Raw genomic sequence first — 14,149 nt, 5'->3', positions numbered from 1 at the left:
AATGTATCATTAATGCTATTAAAATTATCAGCTCTGTTACAAACATATTTAATCCTGCAAATAAGTAGTTTCAGATCTTGTCAGTTGCTGCAGCTGTATGGCACAGCCAAAATACTTATTTAAATGACTTGTATTTTCAATTATAGAGATTCATATACACCCTTAATAATGGATGCAAGCAAAAGGCAAAACTATCAACAAGACAAATCTGGAGATAGATATGCAAGCATACAAAACTTTCTGCTGCTTTTCTTCTCTAAACCTTTAGATTCTAACACCAAAAGCTCTAATTATGGTCACATAATTTGTCACATAATGGTCTAATTTTTCTCTATGAAGTGCATTCTCAAAGTAGGCTGCAGTCTCTCCCAAAAAATGAAGTTTCTTGTTCTAAAAGGTAGTTACTATTAGTAGCTGTAAGTTGAAGCAGACACATAAAAAAGAAAGAATACTTTAAAAAGGGACAAACTTGAAAATAAAGAGCAAATTCTGTCACTGAATGCCCCTGGAAGCTCTATAGATAATAAAAACCAGAGCCCTCTCTCAGACAGACAATCACTTAGTTGTGCAAGAGGACAGTTATTACAGTTGGACAGTGCAGTCTTGAGCTCTAAAATCCAATTTCCCGGCTTACATGATTTCAAAATAAGCCACACTTTCCTGACGCAACTGAATGAAGCTTTAGATCTGCAAACTCCTTTGATGGAATTAGTATTGCATGGTCAATCCACATTGTGCCAAAAGGAGGGGTACACTTAATTTCAAAACTTAGGAGACAGTCTGCACCTTGGAGGTTTAGGCTTACAGCTGCTAGATTTTCAATTCTTATACCATTGTGGATCTTCATACACACCTTGGCTTCTGGATCACTGTTGATGCTACAAGAATCATCATCATCAGATTGTGGACCATTTCTGTGACATAAAAAAAACCAAACCAAAACAAAATCAGTCTTAAAATCATATGAAAATTACAGCACAACACAAAACAGAGCTGGTCATTCCACTGAGACTTCTGAAGTCATTGTACCTGAGCTTCAAAGAGGCATAGCGCAATGTTGCTCCTTCAAACTCCTTCAGACTTGGGTCTGGGTTCACAGTGGCTGCATGCAGGTCCTAGAGATAGAAGCAATGCTATTAGTACAGTTTTAATACTATTATAATAGTATTAAGTACACCATCATGTTATTTCTTATCTCAAAGGGAAATTAAATCCTCCCTGCAAAGAAGCGATAGTATTTCTGGCTGAAGTTGAAAAGAGGCATGCATATATAGAGATATATATATATATTTCTCAAGCTGCATTTCATTCAGTGCAGGCATCTTATTTGTTACATCATGGCAGTTGCCCTGCTAGTTTAGACTGAATCCATTCCAAGTGGAAAGATCAGACAAGGCAGCATGTTTGTGAGGCAGACATTCCTAGCAGTACCCCCATTCACTTTGGCCTAGGTTATGAATGACATTCATGGAAAATTAAAAGGGGAAAACAGCCACTGCCATGCAAAAAACAAGGGTAATAGTAGTAAAGGTTCTAAAATCTGACAATATACTTGCCTTCCAAATGTCACTATTAATCTTTCCCCCATTCAGTACAGCAAAATCACTCCATGGCTGTTTCTAGACACATAATTATTCACACAGGAAGAAGCACATTGATAAAAAAAAAAAAAAGAAAGAAAAAGAAAAAAAAAAAACACAAGACACTCTTGGTTAGCATTGATATTTACAGGATGGGTTAGGGAACAGATCACCTCAAACTTTAACTACTTACTCCACTATAGCATGGCATTTGGAGGGAAGGGGAGAGAAGACATGCCTCTAACAGTTACTTACCAAAACAAATGATTGAAACAAGGAAAGTTAATATAAATTAGGAACAGACAATGAAATTACTCTTTAACTATGATCTTAAAAGCAAGCAAAATGAATCTGAATATGAATGTTGGCCACAGCTGCTACAGCCTTTAATCAACAGCAATTAAGGGGAAACATTATAATTTCCATTTGATTGGTACTTTTGTTAAAAGACCTGAATGGTACTGGAACTAGAAATACTGAAACAAAAAAATATATACAAGGGTAAGACACAAACAAGGTAAAGATCAAATATTTCTAGAGAGAAAGCACAAGAAAAGGGCAAGAAGGGAAGAAGGATTAGTAAGGAATGCAGAGATTTCTTGCTGAAAAAGTAGTTTTGAAATGTCTATCAGCTTTTTTTGAAAAACAACCCCAAACCAAACAAAGCACCCACCCTTTCATTTTCCATTCAAGTTTCTCAGAATTTTCACAGGTGCTCAGTGGTACAATCAAGCAAACAGCTGTGTGTGTAGCACTAAACAACCTGAGGTTCAGGCTTTTCTGTAAAGCTTGAGAGGAACAGCTGATGCTGTAATTTCTCTCTCTGTTTCATCTGGAGAGAATTCCCACAGTCCTCAATAAAAGCCAGGAGATTTGGTTGCTGGGAGACCCAGAGCCACCTCTTTATAGCTTCACCAAACCAAGAAATCCTGAAATGAATTCCCCTTCTAAGATGAGCTCTGCTGGGCTGTCCAGCTCAGCCCCAAGGCGAAGTGGTACCCACTAATACGGCCCAAAGTATTCATCTGCAGGGTGGACTTTTCACCCCAGAAGCATTCTCACTATATCCTCACTGGTGGAATTCTTTTGTGAGAAACAACTCCCAGGAGTAAACCTTTCCTAATGTGCCTTTGAATTAATTGAGTTGTTACCTTTTCCTCCCAAGCCCCTTCTCTTTAATTACTAGCGGCTAGTGGTCATGTTACCTACAGAAGAACCTCCAGAATTTTTCAAGACCTGGGATGAGTTAGGCTATAAGAAGACACAATTACCATCACCAAATTCTCCTATGATCTCAAAGAAGCTCTTATTGAAACTTAAGCACTACAGCTTTTTCTCTGCACAAGAAGTGGGAAAGAGGCAGCAAAATTTCTAAAATTTGGAAAAGAATGTTACAAAAGACAAGGATTCAAAATGGAATTTTGACAACATACAAGAGAAAAGAGGGATCTAAAACAAAGTCAAATTTAAACAGCTGTGCAAAACCAAAATACATTTTCATGCTTTTGAGGGGGAGGAAGGGAGGAATGTTACAGGTTATCAATATTTAGCATTTATTAGCATTTTTGTTAAATCAGCAGGATTTTTGCATAATGCTTAACCCATAATTGCTTTGGATTGAAATTTACTGATTATCTTGTGAAAGAAAAATTTCCTTGCACTTCATGTAAATGTAAGACATTTTCGCATTATTTTCCTTTTAAAACATTTTTCCATTTCTATGCACAACAGCATCATTCCTCCCTACTGTTTTTTTAAAAATTCTCTGTTCAACAGTAATAACTGGGGTTTTTTTATGCTAAATATCCACAGTAAACTACAACATAAAAATGGCTGAATTGATCTGTTCTTTGTTGACTGCCTTCAGCTGTGAGCCACATTCTACCAAATGAAGCAAAGCTTCTGTATATTACATTATTTAAGAGACAGGCACACAAAATAAAATGAAGGAAAAAAAAGGAGGAAACAAGACAAAGGGTAAAAAGGTGTTACTTGGAGGGGGTGGGAAAAACAGTGTTTCTAAATGTTTCTTTGACAAACTCATAACCTGAAAGAACCCAAATAAATTAATTTCAAGACTGGCACTTGATGCTTTAAAGACAAATGTGACTTAGATAAAGTATTTTTATGGACTCACAGAAGCCAATTGGTTCAGATATCAAATACTACCCATGCCAGCCTTCAATCCTAGACTATACTCTTATACCTGCCTAAAACCTATTATCTCCCAGCCTTTTCAGAATGAAGCAATACAAATCCAGCATGGGGGAATGAGCTAAACCAGCCCTCCCAAAACACATTTTCTTGAAGCACAGGCTTCCAGCAGCAATGAGGGAACCAGCAGTACACAGCTCACACATGGGTCCAGCTTGGAGCGAAGCTCTCCACCACAGGTGGTGCTGTCAGTGGTAGTGCTGGGATAAAGGCACTTGGGAGTCCCTAGTCTCGACTGAATTCCCAATCTTCTGTGAAGTGTCAGGTTGACCTTAACACAGACATCTGTATTACTCTTTCCCAGGGAGGGAAAGGAGGAGCACTTGGGTATGCAGCAGTGCAGTGAACAGGAATTGAAACAAATATTGCCTGCCAGTGATGTGGAGATGATACAAGTGCTGGCATGCACCAACAGCAGAGAAACTAAAAACCAAAAATTCATGATAGCTGACACTGTCAAATTATTTCATTACTCCTGTCTCTTAAACACACTATGACCTATTTCTCTCTTACTGCTCTGCACTGGGGTTCTGTTCAGAACCAGCTGAATCACAAAGGATTCTTCCTCCACTTCCTTTTAATAAAGTTTGCCATCTGTGGTTTCAAGAAATGCAAGACTTCTTCTAACAGTTCCCACTGTAACTTCAGCTATGCCTGGAGCCTCTGTAGCTGTTTCAGTATTTGGAAGTGGACAAAATCCTGAGCCCAACTCATGCTCCTGTTTCGAGCTCCAGTACTTTAAGTCTGCTGGTACTGTATTGGAATGCTATCTTAATGATCACTGAGTCAAAAGGCCAGTACTGCTTCAATAACCCTAAGATGCTGATCAATGAATGCAGAAACTGACAAAAAGCAAATGCTTTTGCCTATATCTACAATTAAAATAATTACATGACATTATATAATATGAATTTTGGGGACGTGCTTCTTTCTGTATCACCTTTTACAGCACAGTACATGATCTTGGTGCTGCCATAGAACTGTCTATGCATACGTCTCTGCTGGAACAAATTCCTTGCTGAACTAGAAATGCCATATCAAAACTTAGGTGAGCCTACTATGTACTCACACACGTGTATGTCCTGCTTAATACATCTATACTATATCAAAATCTATGTTATTATAATTCATACATTTTGTACTCTTGTGATGCTGTTGAGAATTAATAATTATTATTCATAATCACAAACTATATTTTATTTAAAGGAAACAACCATGAAAGGTTAAAAATACATGTAATACATTACAGACATGTCAGAAATTTTAATTGTAAAGACACTTTAAATAGAAAAATATTTAAAATGAAAATACAGTTTCTTTTCTCTGCAGTTTACCAACCATGCTGATTTCTGGGTTTTTGTGAAAACCATCTATAATTTACTAATTAAGATCCCATTCTCTACATTCTAGAGTAAGAAAAATAATAATAATAAAGTTATCTTCTTCACATGTACATTACAGGAATTTATACAAGAAGCTTGTGCAGCCCTTTACATTCAGCATTTCTGAGGTATTTTTTCTTGTTTTCTACAGAATTGTAACAGTTACAGTTCTTTATCCATGAATCCTCTCAGAAATTATTCCCAGCATGTCTGGTGCACAGTATGAGAGCTTGACAGATGTAAGCCATAACTGAAATGTTGTGGTCAAGTTTGCAGACCTTATGAGTGGCATTTATGAACACATGGGAACAACCTTTCTAAAATAATAAACACGATCATAGGTATTTAAACCTACACAGGATAAAATTTTAATGTCAAGATGGTAATACATACTTGAATGTCCTTAACTCCTCTTAACTTTCATGTAAGTTACTTTGATGCATATATGAAAAAAAAATAAAAATGCTCTCTCTAAATGCATTAAAAACCAAAAAACCCAAACCCCTAGGGATTGCCTGATCCAAAACTCAGAGCCAGTACAAAGACTACCCTTGACAAAGCTGTGGATATTTTTCTGAAAATTACGTATACAAATAATTTAAAACCAACCTTATAATGTATTAGTATTTAATACTAATTCCATGTATTAATGGAAGTCTTCCCAGAAGAAGCCTTCCCAGCACACTAAAATAAAAACAATTGCATTTTTTGAAGCATACACTTCTTTATGAGAATTGATTTTATTTTTCTACTTACATGACACCAAACAAACCCTTGGATTGTGCCTGAAAGCACTATTTTAAAAGGCAGTACCAGGTATTGCTCTTTCAGCACTTGTGGAGGACAGAGTGTACCTCTCTGCTTCTAGCTAAAGCCTGATTGCAACACTGATAGATATTTGGTACTGGCAGCTTGTGCAGAGACTTAACACTTGAGAACACATCATGTTTATTCAATAGAAACTACCCTGTAAAAGAACTAGTGTCTCAAATGAAGACTCATATATCTTTTGTGATACTCCTACCAAATGAGCCAAAAAGAAGATGCAAACAAAGAGTCCAGCCAAAAGTCTTCTATCGTATGCAAAAGATGTATGTATCCTGTATCCATATAATGCAGCAATGCTTCAGAACTGCCAAAGTTTCACACTCATCAGGCACTGCCTGTGTAATTTATCAGAGACATGTCTGATTGCATCATAAACACCCAAAGTTTAGGGTGCTTCATCAGGCACCACCATTATAAAATGAATATAGAGAATAAATACTTACGAGGCATTATCAACAGGTAGCTACACTTTGGGACATTATCAGGCCAGCTTAGCTATCAGCTAAACCTGCAAGTTCAAAAGGTTATTTCAATTTCCCTTACAGTATGTAGCCCACAAGAAGACACAGCAGGTTACCTCAGTTTCTGGAGTAGGAGATGGAGTAATGGAACCAAGTGATCCTTTCCGAGAGCCCTGGAGATCTGTTGGGATGGGCACAGGACGCTGCCACTGAGTTGTTCCTGTTGGTATGTGCCAGTAGTAGATCCCAGCAATGTCATTTATTTTTTTCCAACCAGGTGGTAAGTCTGGGTCTGTCTGAAACGAATGATCACTCCATATATCTGCTGAGAACAGGAAAAAAAAAAAATCACACAAAGACACAAACAGTTCTTCCATGGGTCTGTAAAACCTGGTATTGCTGTTTTACAGTTCCTGTGCAAATGAACACCAGAAAAACAGATCAAATTACGGAGGCTCAATGTAACATGATAGATAAATAACCTCTTGTTATACTGCTGCTCTAAATTCCTTTTTGGAATTAAGAGTTACTTTTTAGTCTATCCTTCAAGCCTTCTACTAGGTGTTTTATTATGGTTGCTTTTTTCTGAGTCTCTCTCATTTCTGCTACCCAAATTTTTCCACATACACACAGACACACAAATGTCATGATAACTTGAAACACCTCTTACACTCCAAGGTAAAAACCAGACTATTTCTCCCCCATAGCCAAGTAAAAAGTTCTTAAATGACTAATTTACCATTTGAGGACTAATCTAAGCAAGTTCTGCAGAAGAAATGCTAGGCAATACCATTACACTCAAATGTAATAAAAAACCTCACCTATGGCCCAAATCCGAAATCAGCAACATTTCCATAATCAGTTCCAGAAGTTCACAAGTATTCTAAACATTTGCTTTTAAATGTCTCCTGTTGTGGTCCCTATGGCTTTCAAGCACATAATTCCTGACTCCGAGGAGTTATATGTTTTAAAGCCTATTCATCTTCAACCTTTATTCTGTTTCCCAACTGAATAAATTGACTGCAGTCTTTTCAACCACATAAAAGGCAAATAAACGCAAAACACTTTCCACAATTTGGGCCACATCATGCAAGAAGTAATGTGATCAAATATCTAGACATCACAATGAAGTATGTGTGCAACATCAGCAAGTCCTGTTTAAGTTTAAGGTTTAGGCACAGCTTCTGTCCTTGCTATGCATACATATCAATGTATGCACAGCTACTCAAACACACAGTCAGCAAAGTGTTAAGCTATGGTTGCATTAAACTGTTAATTTCAAACTAATCAACCAAAGATGCAGAGGAACCAACATACTGTTATTTACTGTTGCAATGACATACAGTACCAGAAAGATCTAAACAGGAATTACTTTGAAGTAAAAGCAGACAAAACTCACAGCAGAAATAAAATTTTAAACCCAGCAACTTAAACAAAGAACATTTCTGCAACAATTAGTTACAAGACAAGAAATTATCTCATATCTGAACAAACAGTTGAAAGGAAATAATGTAAAATATCTGGGATAAGAAAATACCACCTAGCTGAATAATACTAATTTATTTCGAAAATTTATCCATTAGCAAAAATAAATACACCAAAATATGCTTTCATATGTCGAGAGATAAAACAGGAATTAGATTCATTTTCAACTAACATAGCTCAGGACTTCCAAAGAGTAGCATTTCCCACACCAAATGACTGATTTCTGTCTGTGTGCAGGTGCTCCTCAGGCAAAGGGACTGGCCTCAGACCATCTGATAAACATGGTTGATCAGGACAGCACCAGAGGGCAATGCTCATCCTGAAACACCAAGCCTCATGTTTGCTATGCAAACCTGCCTGAAAACAAACAAACCAAACCTATGTGTGTCCCAGCCCATGCTGCAGACTGGCAGACTGCTGGGATAACCTTTTCACAGGCTGTTTCCTACTAGCATGAGCTGGAAAGCCTCCCTAGTGCACTGTCTGCCCCAACAGATGGGAGCACTCAGTGTGCAGGTCAAAGGTAATGCAGCATCACTAGAGATACCAGCACAAAGACAACCAAGTAAGCATCAACATACAAAATCTAACAAGACAGACAAACGTGCTTGAGACATCACAGACCTGCTACAAGATATGAGGACATCAATGGCTTTACTCTGTTTGAATGTGGAATTACAGGTAGTAAAATAATTTCCGTCTGAATTTGGAAGACCCCATTCAATGGCATGACATTTCAAAATGTGTAATTTTTGTTGCACAGCAGCGAGATGTTATCTCCACTTCCAAGAGAACTTGGTGGTGATGATAAACAAGGTGTGAGGACAGAGAGTTGGTGCCTTTCTACTTAGGTTCTTGTGCATGAGAGAACTTGGTTTACTGAAAGACAAGCAAACTTCCTTCCTGAAGAAAATACTCTTAAATAAGGCAACATGTCTAACACAATAAATTTTGTATTGAACTTGGAGTTTTACTTGGAAAAACAGGCCTGTATTTTGCACATGCATCTCTTCTTCAGGTGAAAACAAATCCCACTAATCAGCATACCTAGGGCCCTAATTTATGGACAAAAAGAGTACTCTTGAGTCAGAGGAAATGCAGCCCCCAAAGGGCTTGAGTTTGGCAGCATACATGACTTCAAAAGAGAGACTGTAAAAATGTCGTACAGAGTTATCAGAGTGATGCAAGTTCTGTTCCTGAGAGGTGCAGTACAGTAACAGCTCCTGTGCCACAGGGCAATTTTAACTATTATTATTATTATTTCACATGCTAAAACCACATTTTTTGAAAATTGGAAGACAGCAGCAAGGTAGAGTCATACTATGACAGAAAATATATTCAGGAAAATCTGAGAGGTATCATTGCATCATTCAAAGGACACATTTGCTTTTCCAGGGATTTGTTTCAACAGAAGGATCTCATTTTGTCTCCTTGGAAGCATTGCAGCAGATGTGAGTGCACAGCCTCTGGCTAATGCAAATGCAGCTCTGCTGGAGTTAGTGGAAGCACTAAACTTTCACTCAGTCTTTCTAGCTTAAAGAGGGCTTATTTCACTGTGGGAGCAGAATGCCCAAGTGAGACTGCTTGTCTGCAAGGCTCAACAATACTGGCAAACACTTGATCTACACTATCTAAATAGGTTAAGTAATAAAATACCCACACTGTACAGAGATAAAGATGAGATATCTCTTTTTTAGTTTTGTATTTCTAGCTCAGCTACCTCAATTCTTATGATGATTTTGAAACAATTTTTCTTCTGCTAAGATCCTCTGAAGAAAAGGGACACCATCCCAACAGCGGATTTGATTGAGACTGATTGCCAGTTTTTACTTCCACAGTAAAAAAATTAATTGAAAAAGACTGTTCATTGTCCAGGCTGGAAGCATACTGGTACAAATAGGAACACTTTCAGTGTCTTCCAAATGTAAAAAAAAAAAAAATAATCTGGCTAATAATAAATCTGTAAAGTCACTTCTGAATCTCTGGCCCTCCCAATATCTGGCCCTCCCATTGCTCACTTTCCAGCAGTGGATGCACAATATAAATGAAGAATTCAAACTGAAAAGCACCTTGTTTCTAATAAGAGATCTGCATCAAAGCTTTCTATGTCAAAAATTGCAGAGCCAGCAACAGTATCCAACATGTTGTCCTAGTGTTTGGCCACCAACGGGAAATCACTAACTTCATATCTGATGTCTGTCTCCATAGCTGGGCTGAAGCATGATGAAGAGCTGGCCCACCATACCACATCTGTATTACAGCTGCTGTCCCTCTGGGCAACCAAGGGGAAGCACAAAAAGGAACTGGGAAGAGAGGAGGATTAAAAGGTTTTAATAAAAGGAAAGAGGTGGGAGAATATATTGGGGTTTTTTTCCTGAAGTATCAAAATCTTGAAATGAAAATGTTTTACTTCAGTCTTCTGCATCTAAATAAAAGCAAAGCTAAAGGAAAAGAAGGCCACAAGAAACTTAGTCTTTTTGAAGAGATGTCAATGACTTCAGCAGATCCAGGATTTCATCCTAAGGGAGGCATATTCCCCCCACCCCATACACACACTGATGAACAAGTCAGGCACTGAAGGGAGAAGAAGATTTTCTATTAATGACTGAGGGCAAGGGAAATTCAAGGAGCACTCTCCATTCAACAGCACAATAGAAAGAACACAGGTCATGTACATTTTTATCCCATCTATTTCCTGCAGTGGGTTCAATGTGCAAGTTTAAATTGTTTGGTGTTAATGAAGTCTCCAAAGATAACTTGTCACTTTTTATGCACTACAGCAAAATCAACAGCTTCACCTACTCACATGATTCACACCAATGATGGCCAGCGAGCAGCCTCACCTAAGCATCACTGCAAGAAGCATGAATGCTATCTCAGCAACAAATGCAGCAAAAATACAAGTCAACTGGTCAAATAATCATAAATCAGACACATCTGCCTAATCTGGGGAACGTTACTCAACGAGGAGGGATAACCAGCCAGAAGCTGGTCATTTGTCACCATCTTTGCTCATAGCAAGGAACAAGTTGTCATGGCAACCCTGCCATCCTCCTTGCTGAATTGCTGAACCAGCCACCAGTCACATGCACTTGGGGAGAGAAGATTCTCTAACACCTTCCAGGAAAACATGCTGAAACGTGGGATTTACAGGCATACATGTAACCAAACTCTATCTGTGCCAAAATGATTTGCTGTCTTGATCAACTGTAAAATCAGGCATAATCAGAAAAGACTGACTTCATAAAAATCCTAAGGATGTTTGAGATGAATTGCCTGTACTATTTTTCTTCTTCATGAGATGTGATCTTTGTCTGGCTGTATAAATGAGTTGCTACAAGCAGAAGAAGCATTCAAGCAGAGATGACTAATCTAAAGGAAAGGAGAGGAGAGGAAAGCAGATTTATCAACATTCAGGAAAAAAATCCAGAGACCACAACTAAACCCACTTGTTTTGCTGTTTTGGCTTATATTCCCTTTCAATGACCAGAGCCCAAGCTGCTGATATAAGGACCACAATACTACCACAATTATCAAAGAAAACAAGGGTAAGTGACTTCAGCAGAGGAGTTCTGAAGAACTGCTGATGACAGCTGTGGATGAGGGCAATGGCTGATACTAGCTGTCCTGCTTAAATGGGAGAATTTTGGCACTCTCCAAGTTTTCTACTCAGGAGCAGTACAGTCTGAGGGGCAGAGGTGAAGCTGTGAGAAGCCAGCACCACAGCTGGTGTTTACAGGAGTTGATACAAACAGCAGCAGGAAAAAGTACTGCAGTAAAACTGTGACAAAAGGTCTATATGTTCCTTCTTGGAAAATGGGCAAAAAATAGGTAAACACAAGAGGACTAGCCTGTTCACCAACCAAAAACGTCTATCAACAAAACAAGCAGAGTCTGGTAAAGTAAGGAAAAATACTTGGAGGTGACCTGAATTGCTGTGTCAAGAGAGCTGATGTGGCAACAGATGGACCAGGAAGAAGTCAGCATCTATCCTACTGGAGGAGGGTGGCTGTTTAGCCAGGTGAAGCAGTGGTGAAAACATCAAATTATAGACATGTAGGAAGGATCACATCAGCTTGAGTGAAAGCTGATGAATTGCTACCTGAAAAGTGCTGTACTGGAGATAAATCCTAAGGCTCTTCCACAAACATTACTGTGTGATGAGATCAATCTCTTGATTAGGGTGCTGATGGACATTAGGAGAGCTAGGCAACTAAGATCTACTGGGTCTTGATGGAATTGGTCTTATTTTTTTTTTTTCTTAGCAGCCTGTAAGGTATTGCATATTTTATTTGTAACTAAAACAAGTGCTGGAAACCAGTGGTTTAGTTATTGCTAAGCAGGGCTTGCACAGGCCTGAGATCATCTCTGTTCTCAGCCTCAAGCAGACAGGCTAGGCATTGGCCTGCTAGTGCTAGTGTTTGCATCACTTTTCATAGATGATTATTTCTTTCTTCACTTACTAAGCTTTCTTTACTATGAGTCATGACTTCATCTCATTTTTGCTCTTCCAGTTCTCTTCCCCATCTCACTGGTGGGAGGAAACAAGCCACCACAGAATTCAAAGCATAGTGGCTAATCTAATATCCAGGAAAAAATAAGCAGGTACCATCTGGAGTGGAATGAAAAAGAGTCCCAAACAGGTAAGGGCAGCATGTAAATGAATCCCCTTTCCACCAACTTGGTGTTTAAATGAAACAGTGTCTGAACAAAGTGTACCAATACCTTAGATTTCTAGCAACTAATTTTCAAACGAGTCAGAATAATTTGCTACTGTTCTAGCGAGTGATCTACTGCTTATAAATACCTTTTGCACATCACAGAATTACAGAATGGTTGGAGTAGTCCAATCCCCCTGCTAAAGCTGGTACACCTAGAGTAGGTTACACAGGATTGCATCCAGGTGGGTTTAGAATATCTGCTTCCAGAGAAGCAGACTCCAACCTCTCTGGGCAGTGTCTTCCAGTGCTCTCACCCTCACAGTAAAGAACCAGTATAACTGAGTTCCTAGTTTATTTGAAATACTAGTTCTCTATTCCTTCCACTAGATGGCAAAAGCTTTTACTTAAAGAGTAGTCCAAAACACAGCAGACTGTATACCTCTAAATTGGTCTAAATCCACTGTGATCATGCATTATGTGATTGTGACCCAAAGGGCCTCCTCACCTCAAAGGACTCTGAGCAGCAAATAGCTCATCAAGAGCTGTTCAAGAGTATTTCCATTATCATTATTAGAAAATTACTGAAAATGGTATTGCAAGTCAGATTTCAGGGCTAAACCAGCCCAGCAGCATTCTGCATCTGCTTTTCTGGTTTGTTGTTTTTTTTTTTTTTTTTTTTCTTGCATAGGATCTCTTCTTCCTGCACCTTTCCCCACAGAGAGAACTGCAGCATATGATCTCATGTACTGTGTTCAAAACGTATTTAACTACTTCATCTTGTTTTAGAAGCAGGGTTTTGTTTGTTCTAAAGAGGAAGAATGAAATGACCACCCCCCAAGGGACTGCCAGAGCAAAGCCTGTGCACACACTGTCGCACCGATGGCAGGCACACTGCACAGCACACCGAGGGAGAGCAACGTGCGCCTGCATGGAGTCCAGCCTTCCTTCCCTTCAAATTTATCTTCACAGCAGCAGCAGCCAACCATGTGGTAGAAAAACCAGGGCAATCACATTGGTAGCAGCTCTGGACTTATGTATTTCTCTCTGAAAATAAAGAGTCTGATTCTCCTGCCTCCTCAAAGTGAACTGGTATGCTAGCGTCAAACCACCCGCAGAACAAACCAGTAATTTTGGCCAATGAACAAATATAGTCAGGAATTTTCACACAAAACAGAAAGGTTCAGTCTATAACACTGAAACAAAAGGTATTCAAGGTAAACACAGATGTCATTCTGACTTCAAGACACAGGGTGCCTGCAGAGCAGGAGGGGATGGTGTGCCCATGTCTGGCATATGGCACTAGGGTCACCCCAACAGCTTCACTCTCCACAAAGGAACTCCTGCACCACAGTGCTTTACTTACAATTAACACTCTTGTTTTGCAAGCTTCAAATAGAATTCAGTATCTCCCAGCCTGTAACTCTCCATTTTACTGGGACTGGCTGTAGACACAAGTGGTTCTATCTCCTTTACACCTTCTGCTAGTAGCTAGTGCTTCTTACCTTGACACAAGCCAGGAAGGACAGAGGAACAGACCT

At 38.9% G+C, this 14,149-nt stretch overlaps 1 protein-coding gene across 13 annotated transcripts in view; it reads right to left on the bottom strand.

Moving 5' to 3' along the window:
- The window catches only part of APBB2 (amyloid beta precursor protein binding family B member 2), a 162,821-nt gene that overhangs the window by 55,057 nt on the left and 93,615 nt on the right, over positions 1 to 14,149 (bottom strand). For 7 of the 13 annotated variants that reach the window (XM_064418307.1, XM_064418313.1, XM_064418314.1 and 4 more), the window contains 4 exons: positions 6,582 to 6,790; positions 1,557 to 1,619; positions 1,030 to 1,115; positions 854 to 914 (listed from right to left, as the gene is read on the bottom strand). In XM_064418307.1, the coding sequence (XP_064274377.1) occupies positions 854 to 914; positions 1,030 to 1,115; positions 1,557 to 1,619; positions 6,582 to 6,790 (419 nt within the window). The remainder of the gene's footprint in view (positions 1 to 853; positions 915 to 1,029; positions 1,116 to 1,556; positions 1,620 to 6,581; positions 6,791 to 14,149) is intronic. The other 6 variants (XM_064418315.1, XM_064418311.1, XM_064418317.1 and 3 more) reach the window with 3 other exon arrangements.

The sequence above is a fragment of the Passer domesticus genome, chromosome 4 (assembly GCF_036417665.1).
Source record: "Passer domesticus isolate bPasDom1 chromosome 4, bPasDom1.hap1, whole genome shotgun sequence".
Taxonomy (NCBI): Eukaryota; Metazoa; Chordata; class Aves; order Passeriformes; family Passeridae; genus Passer; species Passer domesticus.
Note: the sequence above shows the minus strand (reverse complement) of the source record. Positions and strands in the feature narration are given on the sequence as shown.